Raw genomic sequence first — 22416 nt, forward strand, 5'->3', positions numbered from 1 at the left:
CTCTCCCACAGGTCGTATTCAGAAGGGAGAAGCAGGCAGTTGAATAGACGCTTAAGGTCAGCCAGCACTACAGTTTTAGATGTTAAAGTGGCTTTTAGAATCCCTTTAAAAAAAGGACTCTTTCTGCCAAATTTTTGCAATGTCTTGCAGACCTCTTTGAGGGAATCGTAGGAGAGGGGTGTCCATGCAGGGTTTTCCCCTCCCCTTGTGTAAGGGACTGGAGTGTGGATCGACTGCTCGACTTCATGGACCGGGCTCCGTTGCACCCCCCCTCCTCCCCCCACCCCAGGTCTCCGAGGAGCGGGAGGACGCGGGGGTGGAGCGCGAGGGAGAGGACGGACAGGGCGGGGAGAATCCTCCTCTTCGGAAGGTGGGAAGGAGGCTACTGAGCCCTCCTGGGTGGGAGAGGGCGGGGCTGCTGACGCGGCAGGTAGAACATGCAAGGAGGGAACGCCTACGCGTACCCGAGGAGGGACAGGGGGAGGGGTGGTAACCCGATGCCTTGAGTGAGAGGTTCCCGCGCCCACCGGGAAGCAGGAGGGGGTGGGGTCATAGGGAACAAAGGGAAGAAAGGGATTGTGGGAAGGGGAAGCCTTGCCATGTGGCCACCCTCCATCTTGGGAAGACAAAGAGATCGACCACGTGGCCTCGGCCTCCTCAGGGGGACAAAGAAAGGGGTTTAAAGAAACAGAACTGCGCGGGGTAGCGCCGAAACTGGGATTTTCAGCTGGGAAAAAGGGATTGGAAGGAGGGTTTACGGTCGTGGCCTCAGCGAATCGACCGATCTCGCTAAGGCGGGGACGCCGGGGTGGCTTGGGGGAGCCAGGCGCACGGTCCACGTTTGTGGAGCTGCCCTGCGTCTCAGACTGACGGGGTGCCCCCCTTCACTCACCCGGGTTAGGGGAAGAAGGGGTAGGAGAAGGGGATGGGGAAACAGATTCAGGGGGAGTAACAGATTTTCTGGATGGTTCTTTCCTTTCCCCAACCGAGTTTCGTGCGGGGTCTGATTTTACTACATCTGTGATCAACAAATGGAATTTAGGGAAGCAGTCATCTATGGAGGGATCCCTACCGATCCCCTCTGCTAGCCTTTTTCCCACTTGCTCCCAAAATTCTGTTTTGCGCACGTCCTCGGTAGACAGACGGGGGAAAGCAAAGAACAACCACCGAACAAATTTCTTAACTAAATTTTCTGGATATCGGCCCTTCACCAAAAGGATTTCCTTAACTTGGGAATAAAATTCCTTTTGTTGGGCAGATAGCACGGTCCCCATGCTTCTTCCACCCAAACCACCTCACCCCTGGGGCAGTAAAAAAGAAAAAAAAAGCAAAAAAACGCAGGCGACTCCAGCGGCTGCCGTTCGTGCTGCGTGCCGCACGTCCCAACCTCGGGAACACGGCCAGCCCTCCCTGTATTAGCTGGACACGTTTCCACGACTAATACTTACCAGACTGAAGTCTCTGCAAAGACAAGCTGCCACCACGGTCCGGGAGTCCCGGGAAGTGTCCTTTTTTCTGCCTTCCTGGCTGCGAAAGTTTGCACTTCCTGTCCCATGCAGGACACACTGTCTGGTCCCCCGTGGGCGACGGAGACTTCACTGACGTACTTTGGAGAGCCCCTGCTCTCGGTTTCCGTCCGGCACGGAGCTGTGGTCTGGCGGGGATCGCTGCCCGCTCTGGCTTGGCGGCGGCGCTAACCCCTTGGCGGCGGCGCGGCCCCTGGCCGGTGGCGGCGGCTCCCGGCGCTGTTCCTGGAGCTCCACGGTGAACCTCCGTCCACGTGATCAGCTCAGCGCTGGCCTCAGCACCATGTTGGGGCGCCAATTGCGGCGTGGGTTTTCGCTCTCCCCGGCTGCACGTGGCTCTTGGGAGCCCGGCTGTGGCGTAGCTTCCACGTGCTGCCGGGGTTTGCTGCCGCGGGTTCCCAGACACGGCACCGTGTCTTGGGCGCGTGGATTGGCCAGCCTCTGTTACCGTGCGCTAGGGACCCGGCAAAGAGGTAAGGAATTTGTCCATTTACTCCGTGCTTGGCAGGAACGGTTTATTGGTCACGTATGGCGCAGTTCGATGGAAAGACGCTCCCGGCACTCGCATGGGAGAAAATGGCGCCTGGGTGCCGGCGGGATAGGGTTTTATGGAGGGGCGGGGCGAGAGGATCCACGGCCGGCCGGCCAATAGGGGCAGCTGCCGTGGCGGTGACGCCAGCAACAGCGACCAACCAGAGAACCCCGCAGGGGCGGGCACCGAGCCGCGGGCTGAGCCGGATCGTGTGGCCAGCACGGGGTTTCCCGGGGCCGGACGGCAGGGTGGTTACAGGAGCGGCACAGGGGGAAGATCCGGCAGCAGGCAACATGGGGCCAGAAACCACGGGGGGGGAACAACACGGGGGAAACGCGGGATTACAGAACTTGACTTATTTTAACATAAATTAAAAACCCTAATCTAAACCCAAACTCCGGGATGCAACAATAGGTAGACTGCCTCGCTGGATATTTCTCAGTTTCCCACCTGCATTTCCAAAGTACTTCTAGCAATTCCCACATAACCTTTACAATTATTTATAACCTTTATAATTGTTTTCCTTTCTGCCCTGTACCTGCATATGTAGTACATGTGTTGTGTACAAAGTAGTGCAGAATTCAGGTAAAGAGATCAGGTAAAGAGGTCTATAAAGCCTGTGCTTTATAGACACACCTGTAGTGGTGCATTCCCCCCTCCCCCATTCCGGGCTGCACTGTGATCTAAGAAATGCTCATTAGGCTTCAGCCTTGGAAACAGCACGTGGCCTCAGCTCTTCCTGAGCTTATCAGAAACATGGACTGCACCCAGGAACTGTTGTCTAAGTGAAATGAACAGGGCTAATGCCTTTATTAATGCTCAGCTCTTTATTAAAAAGATCAGCTGGGCAGGGGGCTCGACGCAGAGCTCACCCCCGCGGTCGTAGCTTTCCCAGGCAGCCAAAAGGAAGGAGGCATGCAGAGTCTGTCACTGGAGTCCTGAGCAGCAGCTGTCCTTTTTTCTTTCCTTGTGGCACACCGGTGGCCCGAGGATGAGGAGGCGTGGTGTGCAGTCTGTTGCTGAAGTCCAGAACAACAGCTGTCCCCGCTCCTTCCGTGGTGGCAGCACCAGAGCTCTCTGTCTCTATCTCCCTGCTTCTCAGAGCCTAATATAGTCTGTTCTTTCTTAGGTGATGGCGACAGTTAAAAGCCAGTCAGGGGATGTGTTTCCCTCTTCCTCAGCTAGGGCATTTGTCTAGACTCCTCTATTGTATTCATTTTTATCTCCTAAAAATACTCCCATGATCCTAAGGGGTTTTTATTTGCATGTTAGTCCCAGAATGGCAGCGTGGAGGGGTGGGAGGCCCTGTAAGTAAGCTTCTGACTTAAGACTTAACCTTACTTAAATGCTGCTAAGTGTTATTCTTTTGCTAAGTTGCTATGTAAACTTTGAAGTTATAAATTAGGGCAAATGCTGCTAAGACCTATTCCTCTGTTAAATTGTTAAGGTTACGTTATAAATTAAGTTATCATTTAAGTTAGGTATAAGTTAAGTGTTGTTCCTTTATTAAATTATTAAGTTTAGGGTGTAAGTTAAGTTAAATTACTGTTAAGTATGAGTACTGTTTTTGGCTGTGTTTGTTTTTATCCTTGCCCTCGCTGTCCTTTGTCACACAGATCTAAACACACCCACACCCCCTTGCCAACATACACACCCTTAGACAGTTCTCTGACACCATGCCCTCCAGAGAAGGGGTGATCTTCCAGCTAGCTCAACTCCCTTCCTCAGGCATCTGTCATAAGTGGCCGCTCCCTGCCTCACGCCACCAGCAGACGGAAGGGTAGCGGTTCAGCCACAAGCTGGGACTCCTTATCGCCAGGAGTGGCCTATAAGAACAGGGTCCACGCCAACTGGATTGAGGTAAAGGAAGGAGGGATTGAGGTAAAGGAAGGACTCCTGCTTGCTGTTCCAAGTGGCTTTTATTCCTCCCCTGAGAGGGAGCGAGCAGATGTAACACACAAAGGAAAAGCAAAGACAAAGAGGAAACTATCACACATGAAGGAAAGCAAAGACAAAGAGCACAGAACAAGGCAGTGCAGCAACTTATAAAGGGGGGGCGGTCTCTGAAGTAGCAGGGGGACAGCCTAACAACCAACCAGCTAGCTTAAGGGAGGAGCATGAGGTGGGACTGCATTAACATACAACTAATAAGGTACATGGGGGCAGGAGAGCAAACATCCACAACCAATGGAAGGTTAGGGATTACATAAATGATAGGGAAGATTCTAGATAAAAGGCAGGGGTTACAATGATTGATGGATGGCAGGGGCAGGACTACATAGACTGACATGGAAGAGACTGGAAAAGGGGGCAGGTACAAGGATTGATGGAAGGGTGCAGGGGAAGGGCTTAACATAAGGCTAGACCACTTTAACAGAAGGTACGGGTACATAGGAATAAACCATTACAAACCTTTGGAATAAAACACATTAACAACTTAAACAATTACAGCTGAAAAACACACTACCACAGTTCTCCATTCATTTCTCTTTTGATTTTGGATTTTGTATGGTTTTGTTGTTGCTTGTTTTTCCTTGCTGTACCTTAGTTGTCCTGTAAGTAGTAGAGTGAATCTCACATCACATTAAGTGATGTCACTTAATATTAAATCTGGCTTTTGATTTATACCCTTGCCAATGATTTTTTAAGTGATCTCAAACATTTGTCAGTAACAACACCAGAGCCCTGTACCAAGCTGAGCCACTGGAGTTGGAATACTGTGGCTCTCATGTAATTTCACATAGTCTATCATTACATTACCATATCCTCTTATGTAATGTGAACTCTGGCACTAAGAATTAAAAAAAAAATGATCTGTATATGTTTTATCTTCCTATAAGCTAAGTAAGGCAAGTTAGCCAAAACTGCATTCAGTTAACACCCCCCTTTGCTGCAGAATTGCAGTTTCGTATCACTGACAGTTTTTATAGAAAATACCACTGTTTCCTGGGTAGACATTCAAGACCCAGAGAGATTTTTTTCAGGCTTTTAAACCCTGTTTTATGTATTGGACTAGCCATGTGCTTTCCCTAAGAAGTTAGGCCTCTCAGTGCCCTCATTAGGTAAAAACAGCATTGTTGTTCTGACTCACTGAAGAACAGAGAAGACTGATTTGCTCTGTAATTGTGTCGCAGAGCTCAGGCTATATCCTTCACCTTATGAATTCCAGTCAAATAGTCCTAAGTTTTACAAATATCAGCCCATATTCTGGGAAAACCAGGTTTAGCCTATAACCTGTGCATAGGACTGTACACATATACACAAGGTTGTAGCAAATGCTTGCAAATCTGGCATCCTCCATTACATACGCAACTGATATATACAGAAAGCTGTCCATCAATATAAAAACCAGAGAAAATAATGTGCTCCATTCCTCTTACTGGCTTACGCATATGGAAGCCAAAAGAGGTTGAAGATAAGGATCTTACTCTTTTATTTATCATTTTTGAAGAGAAAAGGATTACTTAATTCTGACTCCTTAGGCATCCAAGGTGAACCAACAAGAGTGAATGCAGCCATTGCCTGCAGGTAATACTTTTCCCAAGAAAATGGCATCAACCAATACAGAAGATTAAAATCAGTCAATAAACCTCCTAAAGCAACATTTAGAGGCATCTCATGAAGGAAAGGCCTATTTTCCAGAAGAGGACAAGTTAGCTGCCAAAATACCAAAGACACAGAGAAGAAAAAGAAGAAAAAGAAGTCAATCAGTGAAGCTGACAGGTCATCTGGTAAAGATCCAGCTCTCCAAGTCAACATGTTATTTTCTAAGGTGGTGTTTTACTGCTGTTACAGTAGATGTTGATTTTGTCCTAGCAAGACCAGCCTGCCTAACTCTAATTCCTACAGCTGGTCTGAATTTTCCATTAAGCTCTTTCTTCGCATATCAGAGCACATTGGGCATTTTCTCTGAATGAGTCAGTGCAATTAAGCAAGAGAACTGACACTTTGAGGCAACTTCTGCAGACCTGAAGGAGCCAGAAAAATGTTGTCATTTGCACAAGTTAAGCCCAGGGGCACCATTCAGGATTGCTCAGAGAAAGCACACAGAATCTGTGACAGAAAAAGAAAACCTCTTATCATTGTCTGTGCTTCAGTAATGCACAACTGCAATAAGATTCCATTTGACAGCTTTTTATTCAGTGTTTCAGCCTGCCCTCATTTTACTTCAAGATTTTTTGGCTATATATTTTCAAGGCCAAATGACATCACTAAGGTGTACATCCTGAAAAATGTAGGCATAATTTAATAGATGGGTGGCCTACAAGGTTTTTTTGATGGTAGGTCAGACCCTGAATGTGCACAGAAGTCACCACACACTTACTAAAAATATGTATGCACACATGTTGTGCAGAAGAAGAAAAATCCCACATATTATTTTTTGTCTGCTATTGAGAAAGTTGTTGCAGACATGATCTTTTAGATCTTGTAATATGCTCAGTACCTCTGAAGAATGTAACATGGATTTCAGATGTCCACCTTTGAAAGTAGAAGACAGGATGCAGAGGACATCATCCATCTTTCAGCTGTTGTCTTCAGCATCTCAGCCCTCTTTGGTTCAGCATCTCAGACCTCTTTTTGGTCATTTAGCTCTGACTTAGTGAAATTCAAAAACAAAACATAACAAAACAAAACAAAAAATCTCCACTGTCATTTTTTCATGATAATTCAAAGGCAAGATCCTCAAACTCTACAATGCATGAGATCGCATGGATAAAGCAGGTCAACAGTACACAAAGATGTCTGGCAATATAAGTTAATGGTATGTAGAAAAAAGAGATTGTGTTAAACACTGAACTTCATTTTGCACTGTGGGGTTAGACTCCTCTTTCTTGGAATCTTTAGAAGTAATAGTATAGTCTCACCAACACATGACTAATGTCTTTCTTGCATAATTTGAATTTTTGTTCCTCTGCTATCTGAAAATGATTTTCTAAAATTAATTTTTACATGGGTATCCAGAGGGCAATCTCAGAACTGAAGAAGGGAGAAGCAGAGGCATAGTGCAGATCAGTATCTGGCTTCATGTCTGTTGCCATCAAGAAGGCTTTGGGGTTTTTAGCAATGGATTGCACTTCAATGACTGTAGCCTGTTAGGGAGAGATGGAATCCACTTGTCTAAAAAGGGAGAGAAAATCTTCGGCAGCAGACTGGCCAATTTGGTGAGATGAGCTTTACACTGAATGGCTTGTGGGATCCAAAGTGGCAATGCTCCTGCCTTTGCTTCTTCCTGGAGAGTAAGCCATGCCAACCAGTGCTACCTTGACCTCCTCTCGAGAATCATAGGGCTATCCACATCAAGGGTGTGTATTGCTGTGGGGAATCCTCTTCTAAGGAACCTGGATGCTAGATTACCTTCCTGATGTGTCTGTACACAAATGCAGAGAGCATGGGGAATAAGGGCATGTGCCAATGTAAGGCCATTATATCATTGCATTTACAGAGATATGGTGGGATAGCTCATGGACTGGAATGTTGTTTGGATGCCTGTGTACTTTTTAGAAAGGAGAGGTCAGTGAGATGAGGTAGTGGAGTTGTCTTTGTGAGAGAGAGAATCTGGAATGTATTGAGCTCGACTCAGGGACATAAAAACTATTTGAGAGCTTAAGGATAAGTTTTAAGAGACAGGCTAAAATGGATGACACAAGTATTATCAGCAGTAAAATGAAGATTGGGAAAATGTGGGGGCACTACTGAATCAGATTGGTATCCTGGTGATGGAAGACACAGAGAAGGCAGAACTACTGAATGCCTTAATTGTCTCAGTCTTTACTGGTGAGGCCAGCCCTGAGGAGTCCCAGGCCTCAGAGGCAGGAGAGGAAGGCTGAAGAAAGGAAGACTTCGCCCTGGTCACAGAGGGCTGGGTTAGAGATGAGCTAGAGAAACTTAACACCTGTAAATCCATGGGCTCTGGTGGGATGCACCCATGAGTGCCCAGGGAGCTGGCAGACGTTGATAAGCCAACTTCCATTATCTGTGAAAAAGCATGGAGAACAGGAGAGGTGCCCGATGGCTGGAGGAAGTCAACATTACTGCCATCTCCAAAAAGGACAAGAAGGAGGACCTGGGAAGATACATCCTGTCAGCCTCACCTCCATACCTGAAAAGGGAATGGAACAGCCCATTCTGGAGATCATGCCCAGGCATGTAGAGAACAGTAAGGTCATTGGGAGTAGTCTTACTTAATATCTTAAAGGTGAATGTCAAGAGGATTGTGCCAGACTCTTTTCAGTGGTGCCCAGAGATGGGAGGAGAAGTAATGGCCATAAACTAAAACACAAGAAGTTCCACCTCAACATGAGGAGCAACTTCTTTTACATGGAGTGTGGCAGAGCACTGGAACAGGCTTCCCAGGCATGTCATGGATTCTCCCTCTCTGGAGACACACAAAACACACTTGGATGAGCTCCTTTGTAACCTGCTCTAGGTGATCCTGTCTTGTGCAGAGTTTGGGTTGAATTGGATGATATCCAGAGCTCTCACAATTCTGTGATTCTGTGAACTGTTTTGACAAATATATTCTACCAGAAAGCTGTCAGTAGTTTTGAGGGAAAAAAAAGAAGTACTGGATTTTCTATATTAGATATGTTTTTCAGTGAAAGAATAACAAGAAATTGATTTGTTTAGCTTACCATTTAGGGAAAAATAAAAAAAGCAGCATGTAATCAAATAAAATATATTTCAAGGTAATCTATTTTTTCCACAAACTTTTGAGAGTTGCCTCTTCTCTTTCATATATAAATTACTCAGGAGATACACCTCCAGAAGATTTCTGCAAATTGCTTTACTTCTAGACTTTTCAGGCACAGTAGTACATTGCTTCTAGTACTGATACCAAGAGATCATGCTAAGATCCTTAATTTTTCTGCAGGGCAACATATGTACATGTGCCCTTGTGTTTTTGTTAGTTCTTTGTTAAAATACACGGCTATTTATTTTTTTAAGATAGAATGATACCTTTTTTATTAATATTGCAGATCCCACTTGGAAATTAGTTAATTCCCTAACTAGTGGGATGTGATCCATTGTGTATTTGTAAGAAAATTTTCTGGTTCTGGTCTAGACAAATCTATTGTATGAGTTGTTTTAAAAAATAAATATGTAATAACAAATATATGTTCTCTCCCATGAAAAGCTTGAAGTGCAGGTGTTACACTGATCAAATTTTAAACAGTCATCAAAGACAGGAAGAAAACCTCATATTTGGCATTATGTTTTGACATGTAGAAGGTTGCTTTTGTTAAGTTTATGGTCTTTGTTCATGTAGAAATTTACATATATATATATGTATATGTAAAGAAATTATTTTGCTTTTTTCAGCACCTACAATTGCTACTTCACTAGTTTTTCTCTACTGCTTTGATTCTGTTTTTTAAACTTCCACTTGCAAAAGCTAAAATGCAGAAACAACATGCAGGTTGAGCTGAAAAAGTTGAGGCTGTTCAGCCTGCAAAAGAGAAGACTGTGTAGATGTCATAGTGTTATGAACAAGTCCAATATGGTTAGAGCTGTTAATGCACTTACAGTTGTAATAAGCTAATTATGTTGATAACTGTTAAACCCTTGTTGTACCCCCACTGTTAACTCCCTTATGTACCCCCCCTTGTACCCCCCACTGTTAACTCCCTTACATACACCCTGGTTGTACCCCCCTCTTACCTGTACCCTTATTGAATCCCTCAGGTATTGCGTCTGCTGCTCCCCAAAATGGCAGCTGGAAACATTCCTGGGAATATGCAACTTAAGAAAAGCTCAAGAAAATCCAACAAAAGACCCCAGAAACGACAAGCCAACTCAAAATTTTAAGAACTAAGTGACTAGACCTACTGGGGGGAAGTCCCTCTACTCCACCAACAGAGTTTTAGAGGTCACCATCACCTCAGTAGAACTGGACTGGAATGAGGACCCTAGCCAATGAGCCAGAAGATGTTTTCCTAGGCACACCCATGAGAACGGAAGCCCCGGTTCTGCTGTGAAGCAAAACTGATAACTTCCTCCTCTGCGTCGCCAAAGGGAGCAGCAGCAGAGTTCGTGGCTCCTCGGGCCCCCACCTAGAGTTGATCACTTAAAAAAGGCATTAAAAGGGAGCTGGTCTCCTGGCCCATTTATTACAATAGTAGCCTTCCAGTATCTGAAGGAGGCCTACAGGGAAGCTGGAGAGGGTCTCTTCATTAGAAACTGCATCGATGTGACAAAGAGGAATGGCTTCAGACTGAAAGAGGAGAAATTTAGAAAGGAAATCCTTACAAATCATAAAATTATGAAAGAAATTCTTTACTGTGAGAGTGGTGAGGCGCTGGAACAGGCTGCCCAAAGAAGTTGTGGATGCCCCACCCCTGTCAGTTTCAAGGCTGGTTTGGAACGTGGCTTCACGCAACCTGGCCTAATGAAAGATGTTCTAGGCCCATGGCCTACAACTAGATTGTCTTTAAGGCTCCTTCCAAACAAAACAATTCTATGATTCTATCTAGATTGTGGAAACTTCAGCTGAGTTAATGACAAGCCTGGAATAAACACATTGGCTAACTTCTTTTAAAATGAAGAAAATACTGGCATCAGCCATTTGGCTGTCAAAAATAGGTATTGAAACAGCCTTCCTGAATTTTCTGTGGCTCCATCTCTGATTTTGGACACTCAGCTTTGCCTGCGTGCCGCTTTCCAGAGACTGAAGCGTCTGTGGTCAAGATAGGAAATCTGTAACACAGCAGAAGCGCTGGTGAAGGAAGGACTCTGCCGGAGCCGCTCGGGCGGAGGGTGGGGGTGCGGGGTGCCGCAAGGTGGCACAGGGCGGTACACGCACTGCTCTGCTCAGCCCAGGGCGCTTCTCGGCCGGAGGCGCCAGCGGGACGGCGAGGGGCTGGGCGGCGAGGGGCTGGGTAGGCGGGATCTTCCTTGCGCCCCGCCCTGCCCGCCTGCTGCCGCCACTCTTCTTGCCGCGGGCGACGGGGGCAGAGGAGGGCGAAGCAGCGTCCGTCGCCCTTCTGCCCGGGGGCCCGCAGCCGGCGGCACGCTGAGGTGAGGCCGCCGGGTGAGGCGCGGGGGTCGCCAGGCCGCGGCTGTGCCAGCTGTGCCCCGCCGGGCTCGGCTCAGCCGGCGGCGGTGGGGGACGAGCGGCAGCCCCGGCCCGGGCGTGCGGGCGGCAGCCGACTGTGGGGGCGGTGAGGGGCGGCCCCGCGCGGGCTCCGTCCCGCGGGCGCTTCCCGCTCGCTGCCGGCGGTACTCGCAGAGGTACCGGGGCTTAAGTGGCGTGCTTACCGGACGCTGATAGCGTTTTCTTGTTTCTTCAGCTAGCCTTCCCTCTTAAGGGTCTTGAGCCGGAAACATCTTTGAATATTCGCAGTGGAGGTAGAAATAATATTAGAAATCAGTGCAGGTGTGAGATGCCTCCTCCCGGCTACCTTTCCCGGGAAGGGTCGGACTAGGTGGCCTTCCGTGGTCTGTCGCAGCCAGGGTGGCTACCTGAGGTTGTTGACCATCCTCCTCCTCATGAGCTAGCCCTGCGGCAGCCTGCTCCCTGCTTTCTCTCCCAGGGCAGGGCTGCGGAGGCCTTACCTCTGCTCAGGGGACTGATGACTTCTGAAAAGTTCGTGCCTCCAGAGGCCTTCCCGCGGTGCTTGGAAAAGTGTTACCCCCACCTCTTCAGAAATTTTGGTTCGGATGTTGGGTACACAGTGGGCATTGTGTTTATCGGCTGCACGGGGGAAGTTTGCCTTATTTTATTTACTTCATTGGATTCCCCTGTCAGCATGAAGATAGAAAGACTTGATCAGGTTTTTAGAAAGTCTTCCTCTTGAATTGACTTTTTTTGAATGGCCTTTCATCTTACATCTTAACAGCACTTGATTTTAGAGAACTATTTATATAGTTGAAATTTTTTTCACTCCTGGTGGAAGGTCTGCATGTTTTGCAGTCAAACCATATGTGTAGTTTAGTAGTGGTGGGAAAATGGTAGCAATTTACTGAGTTTTTCATCACATATCTAAACTTACTGTACTCTGCTTCATAATCTTCATTTAAGATAAGTGGGTGTCGTATTAATTGTGAACTTAACAAGCTAGTTCATGTTGTATGGGAAAAACACCAGCAACAAAATATATGCATAAAAATAAGTGAGTAGTCTGACTAACTCTTGAGGTAGATCAGGTGTATAAGTTTGCTTGTTCAATTTCGTTTTCATACACATTATTTTCAGTGGTAATACTATTACCTGAAAGTACACCTAGGCAACATGTCCAGGTATTCTAGAACATTTTGTCAAGTTATTTTTAGTTAGCCAGCTTCTGTCAGGACTCTGTTGGGATAGATACCTACTTTAAACCTCTAGCTTCTGTTTTGCCCCATACCTGTTTCGGAATTCTCTTTAATCAGATAAAGGGCATTGAGGATGTTTCGCTATTAGCTTCTTGTAAAGTAGTCATTTGAAAGACGAGAGACTTCTTGAGTTGAAATATGATTAGTGAACAAGTGGTAACAGTGACCCTATTCTTGGATAGATAGTGCATTTTTAGGATTTTCATAATTTTCTGATCTGTTACTTTTATTTTAAAATGTGTTAGAAAAGGAAGACCTGACACCTGAATTGACTGTCAAATGGTTATTCCTGAGCGGGATGAGAGTGGAGTTGCTGAATATGTTGTGGTGAAAATGCCCTTCCCTTTCTGTAAAAAGTGTAGTTTGATAATTTTGGTAAATAGTGACTCTGTGACATTCATCCGAAGTATAGAAGTTTGAGTAGTGGCTGTTGCTGAATGTTTCAGAGTGTTTTTTCTTTTCCTTTTTTTTCCCTGCAGTTTGTAAATCCCTGTGAAAGGCATATAGGAAGTTTGTGGTCCGCAGGCTTGAGTTCAGTGCACAAACTTTAGATCTCCAATGGAAAAATGTTTGTTTGACCTTTTTTGACTTGCAAATTTGAAAGGAAAAAACACCCTCAGACAGTTTTGCTGCAGAGGATGATAAGAAATCTGTATGCTCTGTTTTGTGACAGTGTACAGTTCCTTGAACCCTGTGTATAGTCTGTGCAAGCAGAAAGCATAAAGGTTGCTACTGGCTATAGCTGGTTCTCACCATGGGGCTGTGAATAGTGGTACTTGTAAGTAAGATCCTGCTGTAAGAACCAACTGGATTTATCTTTCAAAGATAATCACTACTGTGTTTTCATTTATGAAATGAAAACTGAAAGGTTTTGACTCCTTTTTTTCTGCACTCCATTTCCACCCACCCAAAATCCTTTATTTTGCAAACAAATGTTTGCTCTCTGATTCACTATTTTAAGAATTAATTATTTTTCAGTTTCATTTAATTGTTTTTTAAAATAACACCCAAGTTCTAGTACCTTTTATTCTGATTTAGTTTTATCTGGGTATACCTAACTAACTTGTCAGTGGAAGAAGTTTTGATTAACTTGCTTGGTTAATACAGTATGCTTCAATTCAAGCAGTCAGACATAGGAATTTAATGACAATATCTGAAAAAAAACCCAGTGATTTCTTCCAGAAGCTCACTGGGAGGTTGGAGAAGAATCTGCAATAGGTAGGGAAAGCACCACTGTCTAAGGGACTCCCTTGATGGAGGAGGTTTCCCCATTCTTGTCCAGTCTGGTTGGGATGGGATTGTGTGACCTCTGTGCTGTGTGTTAGCCCTTAGGTCCTTGTTGGGGCTTTTTATTTTTTCTTTTTTTGTTTCTTGTCTCTGGTTTATGCAGGGGTTTTAGTAAGGCTTTGTCCTTACTCAGAATTGCAAGTACTCAGACCTCCAAGAAGCTGTGCCTTCACTTTTCAGTAGCTGCTTCAGCTGTGGTCTGTCTCTAGATGCTGCTCTGGCTTTGTACCATGCAGTGGCTGGGTGGTGGAGGAGGTGGTTGGTAGGCAGATATGCTGCTGAGGGATAAGGGAACATTTTTCTTACATTCTGTGCTGTGTGTCTATTGAATTTTTCACTTTTTTTCTATCTATTTCTGCTCAGCAGGTCTTACGGAAGTACACAGAGCTGAATCCTATGAGCAGAGAGATTTGGCTTTCTTTCTGGGAGTCTGAAATGCACCATTTTGTTTTGTCTTTATAACTAGCTTATTGGTCTTGAGGCTTGGTTGGCAACGTTGTTGATTATGTGTAGCGGAAGATTGCTGGATACCAGGTATCCTATTTCACCTGAGTACAGGAAAAAGAAAGAATTGCTTACTGTGGGAAGTAAAAGTATGCTGTATGTTAATTTGCTTGAATATCTCAGAGTCTAAAACATCTTCTCAATGAAGCACCACTAGGTTGGAAAAACAGAAGGATGAAATCTTCCGTTCAGAAGTCAGGAATTTTATGAATATGCTTATTTTTACATCTGCCATGGACATGGTTGAATTTCATTTTCAGTAAAATTACTTTCTTACCCATAAAATCAGAAACTTACTTTAAATCCAACTCAAATAACTGTGCCAGACCAGATGTTTCCTAGAAAACAGCACATGCAAACAGATTTTCATGTAAATGTGTTTATTGAGCTGATTTGCTTATCTCTCCTCCAAAATACATGAGTATGCATATCCATGGCAGAAAGTTAAACAGTTTTTATTTTTTAAACTAATGAGAGAGGTAGTATCTATATTGCACCTGAGGTAAAGTTTTGGGTCTCCGGTACACGAACAGAAGATCCTTCTGTGTCTTTCATGCCTTTCCTCTTCCTTTTGCTTTTCTTTCTGTTCAATATAAAAATATATTGCTAATTAATATAAATTATTTAAGGGTAAACAGCACTGATCTTTTCTAGAAAGAGCAATGTACTGAAGTCAAACATGCTTTAGTGAAATCAACACTTATTTGCCTGTTTGTTTTTTAACAGCTGAAAACAGCAGAAAAGGTGCTGATGCTGCCAGATTTGTCTACTATCTAGGTGTATTGGCATTTTTAGCATAGTTTAAAGCACATACCTGTGCTTTAAGCTGCATGGTGAACTAATTATTCTTTCTTTGAACGATATAGTTGCTTTACCTCTGAAAATTTTTGAGCTAAACTGCTAGTCCCATATATTCATCTAGTAGATTACAGTGCAAGCTGTTACTGCTGATAATGTGAACTGTTTTCTCTATTTCTGACAGCTATGAGGAAAATACCAGTTATTTTATTCAAGTCACACTTACAATGGATCACTGCATCTTGCAGTGCTATGTTTGTAGTTTTTCCATGTGTCAGGCGTACCTGCTAATGCTCTTACAGCAAGGAACAAGATACAGATGACTTCATAACAGGTTCTGACAGACCTTTTTTGAAATACAGTATTGTATTCTGGTATGCAGAAGTAAATAGATTCTCTTGTTCTTTGCTGAGATGGCAGTGCTAATTGTGCCCTTTGTGCTCTTATTTTTGCTGTTCTAGAGATCTGGGGTTCTTGTTTTTCAGGGATCATGTGTAAGACATGGTGGCTCTGTACTTCTCAGGTGCTTCTTTTAGGATGACACAATAGGAAAATAGTCTGTGCAAGATGTATGTGTTTCTGCAATTCATAGCTTTCTACTGGAAATCTGTACATGTCTGTGTTTGTGTGTTTTAATCTACTGCCTGTTAATTTTTTGCATTACAAGGAAAAAAAAAAAAAAAAAACATGATTCCTTTACTTGCCTTTGCTTCTTCGTGTTGGCCTTACTTATCTGTATGTGGCCCTGTGGGTGTCCACTGGAGCTGTTCTGCATGTGTCCCTTTGTGCCTTAGCTGAGGTTTCCTTTAGGCAAGAAACTCAAGTCTCAGATATTCGACTTCTTTGGATTGTTTTGTGGAGTGTGTTTATGAAGAAGCAACATTTTCAGGAAGCTACATTTTACTCTTATATCCTCTGTATGTTCCACCCTCAAATACAAATTAGGAAACTTTTCAAATGAGCACATGGATTTGAAGCCTTTGTGAATCTGGCAGTATTGTGCACTGTATACTGAGAAATGAGAAGATAGATTATATCTTGACTGCAGAGAGGGAATTTTGCAGAGAATGCATGTGGACACTTGAGGTATAGGTGAGCTGTTGAAGGACTTAAGTGCTGAGTATACAGTAGAATTTGTATTTCTGGTACCTGCGAAGTGTTGGCATCACATTCTTCCCCTGTGTTTACAGTGTATGTTCACATGTAAATCCTTTGAGAGTTGCTACCATTTATTAATTTTTAAAACATTGCCTCCTGTGCATTGCAACAGTAGGGAAGAGGTTGCTTTGCTTAAAAGCTCCTTGAAAGCTTGTAAAATACATTACTTGCAAATGTACCCATTTTAGATTTAACTAGTGTCTTGTGATGCGTATATATTTGCTGTCTGCCTGGCCTTCTGTGCTTATTTTTGCTGTCTTTTGTCTGCAGGGGTGCACAAAGAAAAAAAGTTAATCTCAGTTTACAAGGAAGCAATCTTCTACAAACAGCAGCCAAGATTCCCTGGAGTTTAAGGATTCATGAAGCTAGGTGCCATTAGGTTTATTAAGACCAGATTTCACATTGTCATAAAATCAGTGTAGCCTATTTCAAAGAGAATTGCAGCTACCCTTTGCCTCTGCCTATTTTTTAAGATGGTCTGTTTCACAGATATAGCACAAATCTCAATAACAACCAGTAGTGTCCCTGGTACTGCTAATTCATTATTTATTTTTGTAGGAGCAGAGAAAGCAGCTGAGGATCAAAATGGAGAACACCTAAGGCAATGTAGCATTGAAATCAATGGAGTGTCTGCTCATGTTTATATTAATTGTTATTTTTAGATTCTCCTTTAAATAATTTGGTTCAGTCTTATTTATGTATTTATTTACAAGCTTGGGAATAAAAAGTTAGAATAGTAGTGTCAGATGGAATCAGTTGAAACTGTCCAATTTTAGAAAGCAAAGTGTGAATTAGTCCTCAAACAGCAAGACTAAATTAATTTTCTTAGTAAATTAGGTAAAAAGCAATCTATTCTCTAGCCCAGTGTTGTCTGTGTAGATTTTTGGGTAGATGTATGATAAAAGCATGGCTGGTTCTGTTTATTGCAGATGTTCATTATATTGTAAGGAGAATTCAAGACATCCGCCTCAAGAGCTTTATGTGAAGCTTTATGTACAAGCTGATAGGGTGCAATGACCTTTCTTTGTCTTTCAGATGGAAATATCTAGACAGGTCAACACGAATACTTTTACCTTCCTTGCTGGGTGTAAACCTGTCAGCTCACAGCTGTTGCATTACTGCAAAGGAAGTTTTATCGTGTGTATAAAATAGTTGGGGATGCAGTATAATGTGTTCTTTTTAATTTGCAGGTTTCCATACTTGTTGTGGTTCTTCGGATTTGTTCTTTTCTTGAAATGGTAGGACTAGGAAACAGCTGTCGCGGGATGAAATCTTCACCACTCCTCATGGCTGTGCTCATGGCATGCATAATTGTTTTGGGTTTCAATTACTGGGTTGCAAGTTCTCGCAGCATGGATTTGCAGGTAATGTTCCTTTTGCTCTGCATGTCACTTTGTACTTGTGCAAGTAGTAAACATAGTTCACAAGAAGGATGATTCTCTTTCATGTGGCAAGTCAGTAACTTCAGCTTGTTGTAGGAGCTTCCACAAATTTTACAGTCGTTGCTTATCAATAGTGGGGGAATAGGATGAATGCCTATTTGTACATGAGAGGAACCCAAAATTTGAACACACCTGCATGTGTGATACTTGTTACTTCTGCTCTCACAAAACATTCAGGTGTCTCGTGCTGTTTCACATTAAAGATGTGACAAATGCCATCCTCTGTTTTTTGGCCCCTCCCAACCTCCCAAATACCTCCAATTTCCTCACCATCGTGGCAGTACTCAAAGCAGAAAAGGCCTTGGCTTTTGCAAGCCCTACTCAGCAATAACAAAAACATCTTTGTTATCAACCCTGTGTTCATCACAAATCCAAAACAGAGCCTCATACCAGTCACTGTGAAGAAAATTATTTCTACCCCAGTCAAAACTAGCAGAGTGATATTCCTAGATTTATCTTTGTACATGACCTATAACATTGTATGTATACTGTACAAAGAAATCTGGGTTGTTCAGAAACAAAATCTGAATTTGTGTTTTTTAGTGACCTTTCTGAAGAAGGACATTCAAGTCACATGTAATAATTACCTTGCCTGATGAGAACTGATAACTATATTTTTTGTGGCTGTTGAACTTGGGTTTTAATCCTTTCTATATCATTTGTTCTAATATAGGGTATGTGAATGAAGTTTCTGGTTTGTAACAATCTCTGCAGGACAGTTCTTTTTTTTCCCTCTTTTTTTTTCTTTTTTTAAAATTTTCTTTTGTTACTGTTTTTTAACAAGCTGACCTAAAAACTAACAACATGTTGATTAAACGTGGCCCATGAGAGCTCTTTCCCAGTTTATCCAGTAAATTTGCGTGCTCTTCGTAACTGAGGCAAATTTTAGTACCGAGTGGACAGCTGAAGGAGTGCAACTCCTGTTTCAGCCCAGAACAGGCACTGTTCAAACAGGGCACTTTTGTCTGGCCATGCAGTTAAGGGTATGTCTTATGACTTCTGAGACCCTGGTCATCCCTTGCTTTCCCTTCAGTCATTTGCCTTAGGATGGTGGCTACCAGTGTGTAGTAACTGTGTCAGTACTGCTGAAGTGTTGCTGCACAGCCATGAAGCAGCTGATAGCGAGAAAAATGTGCCACCATCCTAGTTTTTCTTGGTCTCAATAACCTAGAGACACAAGGTCCTGTGATATTACTGATGTACTATACCATCTTATACATTTCTCCTTAAGTTGGCCTGAAAATTACTTCACTTTGGCATTCATACACTCTGAATGGAATAAAAGCATAGCTGAACATGGATGGAGCTTCTAAAGCACTCTATAAACCCATGTGTTTGTTGGCAAGACTTTGCAGCTGTTATGACTGAAATGGAAGGAGTGTTTTTCCTTGCTATTCCAGCTAAACTGCAAGTAATTTTCCTTTTTTTTTTTCCTCTGGCTCCTCTCCCTTTTCTTTCTTTCTGTGGCAGAGAGGCAGGGTAGGTGGGACATGACATGCTACCTACTGTGATGTAAGAAGATTTGGTACATTTTCTTGGAGTCTTGGAAAATGCACAGTTTTTATTATATCTAATTTTTAGTCCACCTGGAATCACCAGGTCTTTTTTTATATGGGTAGATTCTGTTGATATCTCCAGCCCCCTGCATGTTTTTATATTCCTAGTTGCTGCTGAAGAACAATTTTTAATCCAAAATGTTTAGAAACAATGTCCTGCAAAACTAAATTGGCACTTACAAAAAAGAAGTGGAGGAGGAAAGAATGTGGAAGCATCAGGCTTGATTCCTTAGCTTATATCTCTGTCTATGTATGTACAGGATGTGATGGTGTTGAGTTTTCTTCTGACTGTAGCTGCTCTTTGAGCAGTCAAGAGGAATGATGATTTTGTTTATGAACGAATTTTTCTCATATATGTCTTTGTGTAATAGCCATATGTAAATTGTTCATGTAAAAGTTGGGCAGTGTTGTCCTCCCTCTATCTTTTCTAGCTCTTCCAGGAAATCAGATTGATTTGAGAGCTGAGTTTTCACACTTCTTCCAGGAAATCAGATTGATTAGAGAGATGAGTTTTCACACTGAATTAGTTTGGGGTCAACACTGAGAAGTGTAGAGCCGTCAGAATGGTATGGGCTAAATTTAAAAAATTGTTTGTCCTTGTACTTCAGAAAGATAGTAGTCTCTAATCTTCTTTATGTGTATGTTTTGGGGTTTTTTTTTAAGCTCAAGTACTGAGCTTTCTGTTTTTCTCATCTTTAACAGAAATTCTACAGTCTCTACAAAATACACACTCCTGTTAATTTACGTAAAACTAGAGAGGTGTGTGTCTGTGTGTATGACTAGTATGCCTGGCTGACACAGGACTTTCATGATATCCGCATTGTTAGCACTGTAAAATTTGCTATTCCTTGAATATACTGGACAAGATTCTGGCAAGGGGGAAACATCTCTGCTTGCTTTGGCTAATCTGCTCTTTCTCAGGGTCGAGTCATGGATCTGGAAGTCAAAGTCCGCAGGGCGGCAGCGGAGAGGGGTGCTGTGGAGCAAAAAAAGAATGAATTCCAAGGGGAGCTAGAGAAGCAGCGACAGCAGATTGACAAAATCCAGTCCTTGCACAGCTTTCAGATGGAAAATGCCAACAGAGTACATCAGGAAGAGAAGGTAGGGCTTTTCCTAGCCACAGTTTTCTGTGAGACTGTGGTTTACCAAGACACACTCTGCAACGGGAAGTGGTGCTCACATGTTGCAGCTTACAGTCAATGTTGGTGTGGCAAAACACTTTACATTGTATGATATTGAGAAAATGGACCTTGAATGGACATTTTAGCATGTGTTGTATAATTTTGAAATACTAGAAGCTGCAAGTTGCAAGTTTACTCAGCAGTTCTGAATAAAACTCTTATCCTCTCTATAAATCATTACCATACTTGGGTTGTACCTTCACTTTTTTTCCTGTATACTAATGTTTTAAAACTTAAGAAAAAGAGGAAGATACACCAAGAGATATATTCTTAAGTATATTTGTAAGCATAAATGGTTGACGTTTATTTCTAAATGCATTACAAATTTTATGGCATCTTGGCTTTCTGCCTCCAAAACTCAGTGGTATTGGGAAGATATGAGAATGTGAGACTTTCATGGCAGTGCTCCTGACAGTTCAGCTTCACCAGGGGGATGGTATTCCTTTGTGAAGAATGTGAACAAAGCTACTTAAATAGCAGTGTGTATGATTCCTGCTGTGTAATATTTTGCAAATTGGTTTGCTGTGTATTTTCCTTGTGTTGCTGATACTGCTGTGATTGCAGTTGTTAGTAATATCACTTTTCTCCCTATTAGCAGACGTATTTAGTAGAGACTATTCAAATGCTTCTCCCATACAGTTTCTTTACTGAAGTTAGTAAATCAGCTTTCCAGGACTATTATATTCAGCAGGCTGAACAGTCACATCTTGTGATGGTAATACGTATTCTTCAGGTAGCAGGTTCACTGTGCGGGAATGGTTTGCTCCTCAAATTGTGTTGCCTGAGAAAAATATCACCAGATTAATCTTTGAAGAACTTAGAGGAACAAAAATTGAGTAAAAATGGAAGGTAGAATGTGTGCATCAATGTCATATATCATTAGTCTATTTTGAAATAATCTTTACCCCAGATCTTCAGGGAAATAGTAAACCAATGCTTTTTACCTCTTTTGAGACAAACATGTATCCTTGATAACTTCTCTCTTTTCTTTGTGTTCAGTCTTGCATATACTTTAAAAAAGATGAGGTATAGTTTGTCCATTTGTTTTTTTAATGTGTGCATTTTTTAAAAAGATATCTCTGAATATTCAGACGAGATTCAAGCGAGTAATCAGTCTTGTCACTTCTGCCCTGTTATTTTGTGTTGCTACTGAATGCTGTTGCATTATTTTGCTTTCTGCTTCAGTCCTACAGGGAGTGAAAAGACATGCATGAGCAGAAAAAATAAAATTCAAAGGAAAGAAAAAGGCAAATGTAATGGAGTATTATGCTTCCTTTCCATAAATAGATATTGCCAGAGTTACTAAAAGACACTGAAATGGCTGGCCAGAGAGTTTTCAGCACAGGCTAGCAAGAGGGGCAGATGTTGAGAGATGGTGACAGGACCTCATCCAGGAATTTTAAGGAAGTTTAGTGAATGAAATATTTCTTCTGCCAAGTCTGATGTGCCATCTTCTTGCTTCAAATTTCTGGCATTAGATGAGTGGTAGGTGGCAGCACACAATCTACTTTCCTTGTGGTGTTTCTCAGTCTAGGAACTGTTGATAAAATGTGGCATCCATACCCAGAGAAGCAGTGGTAAGTATTTAACAGAACTAGAACTGCTGTTGGACATGGGGTGGAGTGTGGTGTCTGGTGTCTTTCTTTTCTTCTGGAAAAGAAAGTCTTTCTTCTGAAGTATCTTGGAGTTTTCTCCTGAAAGAGTTGGTGATAAAGGCGAGGGAGACAAGTGAACACATTCACACCTGGAGTTGAAGCGGCTTGTAGAGATATTATACAGCCATGTGGTAAGACAGTGGTGGTACTGCAAGGGTGAATGCTACAAAGCAGCTTAGAAATACACTGGGTTAATTGTTGTACTGTGGGAGGATCACTGGTGGAGTTCTGAAGTGCTGTGAAAGGCACAGAGAGGAGAGCAAAGGTCACCAAATCTGTGCAGTAGTTTCTCTACAGGAATCCAGAATGTGGTTTACAGGCTGGACAAGAGTCAGCAGAGGAGAGCCATCAAAGTCATCTCCAGGATTCCAAATGGTACAGAAAATGTTTGTGGCTGGGAGAGGGAAGGCAGGGTTGTCCGGCATTCACTGATGTGCTTCAAATGACATCATCAAATTGTAGTTCA

The 22416-nt window shown here is 43.0% G+C and overlaps 1 protein-coding gene and 1 long non-coding RNA gene across 3 annotated transcripts in view; one reads left to right on the plus strand and one right to left on the minus strand.

Moving 5' to 3' along the window:
- Positions 1-3969: 3969 nt before the first annotated feature.
- LOC128821507 (uncharacterized) lies at positions 3970-11387 on the minus strand. The gene is made up of 3 exons (XR_008441140.1): positions 11314-11387; positions 9718-9784; positions 3970-4611 (listed from the first exon to the last, which is right to left on the minus strand). It is a non-coding gene; the product is annotated as an uncharacterized LOC128821507 (long non-coding RNA).
- GOLM1 (golgi membrane protein 1) overlaps positions 10376-22416 on the plus strand; it is a 38574-nt gene continuing 26533 nt past the window's right edge. Inside the window, exons 1-3 of one of the 2 annotated variants that reach the window (XM_054002630.1) lie at positions 10376-11073; positions 17307-17480; positions 20036-20215. In XM_054002630.1, coding sequence (XP_053858605.1) covers positions 17352-17480; positions 20036-20215 — 309 coding nt within the window. In that variant the 5' untranslated portion in view covers positions 10376-11073; positions 17307-17351. Of the gene's footprint in view, positions 11074-17306; positions 17481-19613; positions 19681-20035; positions 20216-22416 lie in introns of those variants that run through there. The other variant, XM_054002631.1, reaches the window with a different exon arrangement.

Source organism: Vidua macroura, chromosome Z (genome assembly GCF_024509145.1).
Source record: "Vidua macroura isolate BioBank_ID:100142 chromosome Z, ASM2450914v1, whole genome shotgun sequence".
In the NCBI taxonomy this organism is placed as follows: Eukaryota; Metazoa; Chordata; class Aves; order Passeriformes; family Viduidae; genus Vidua; species Vidua macroura.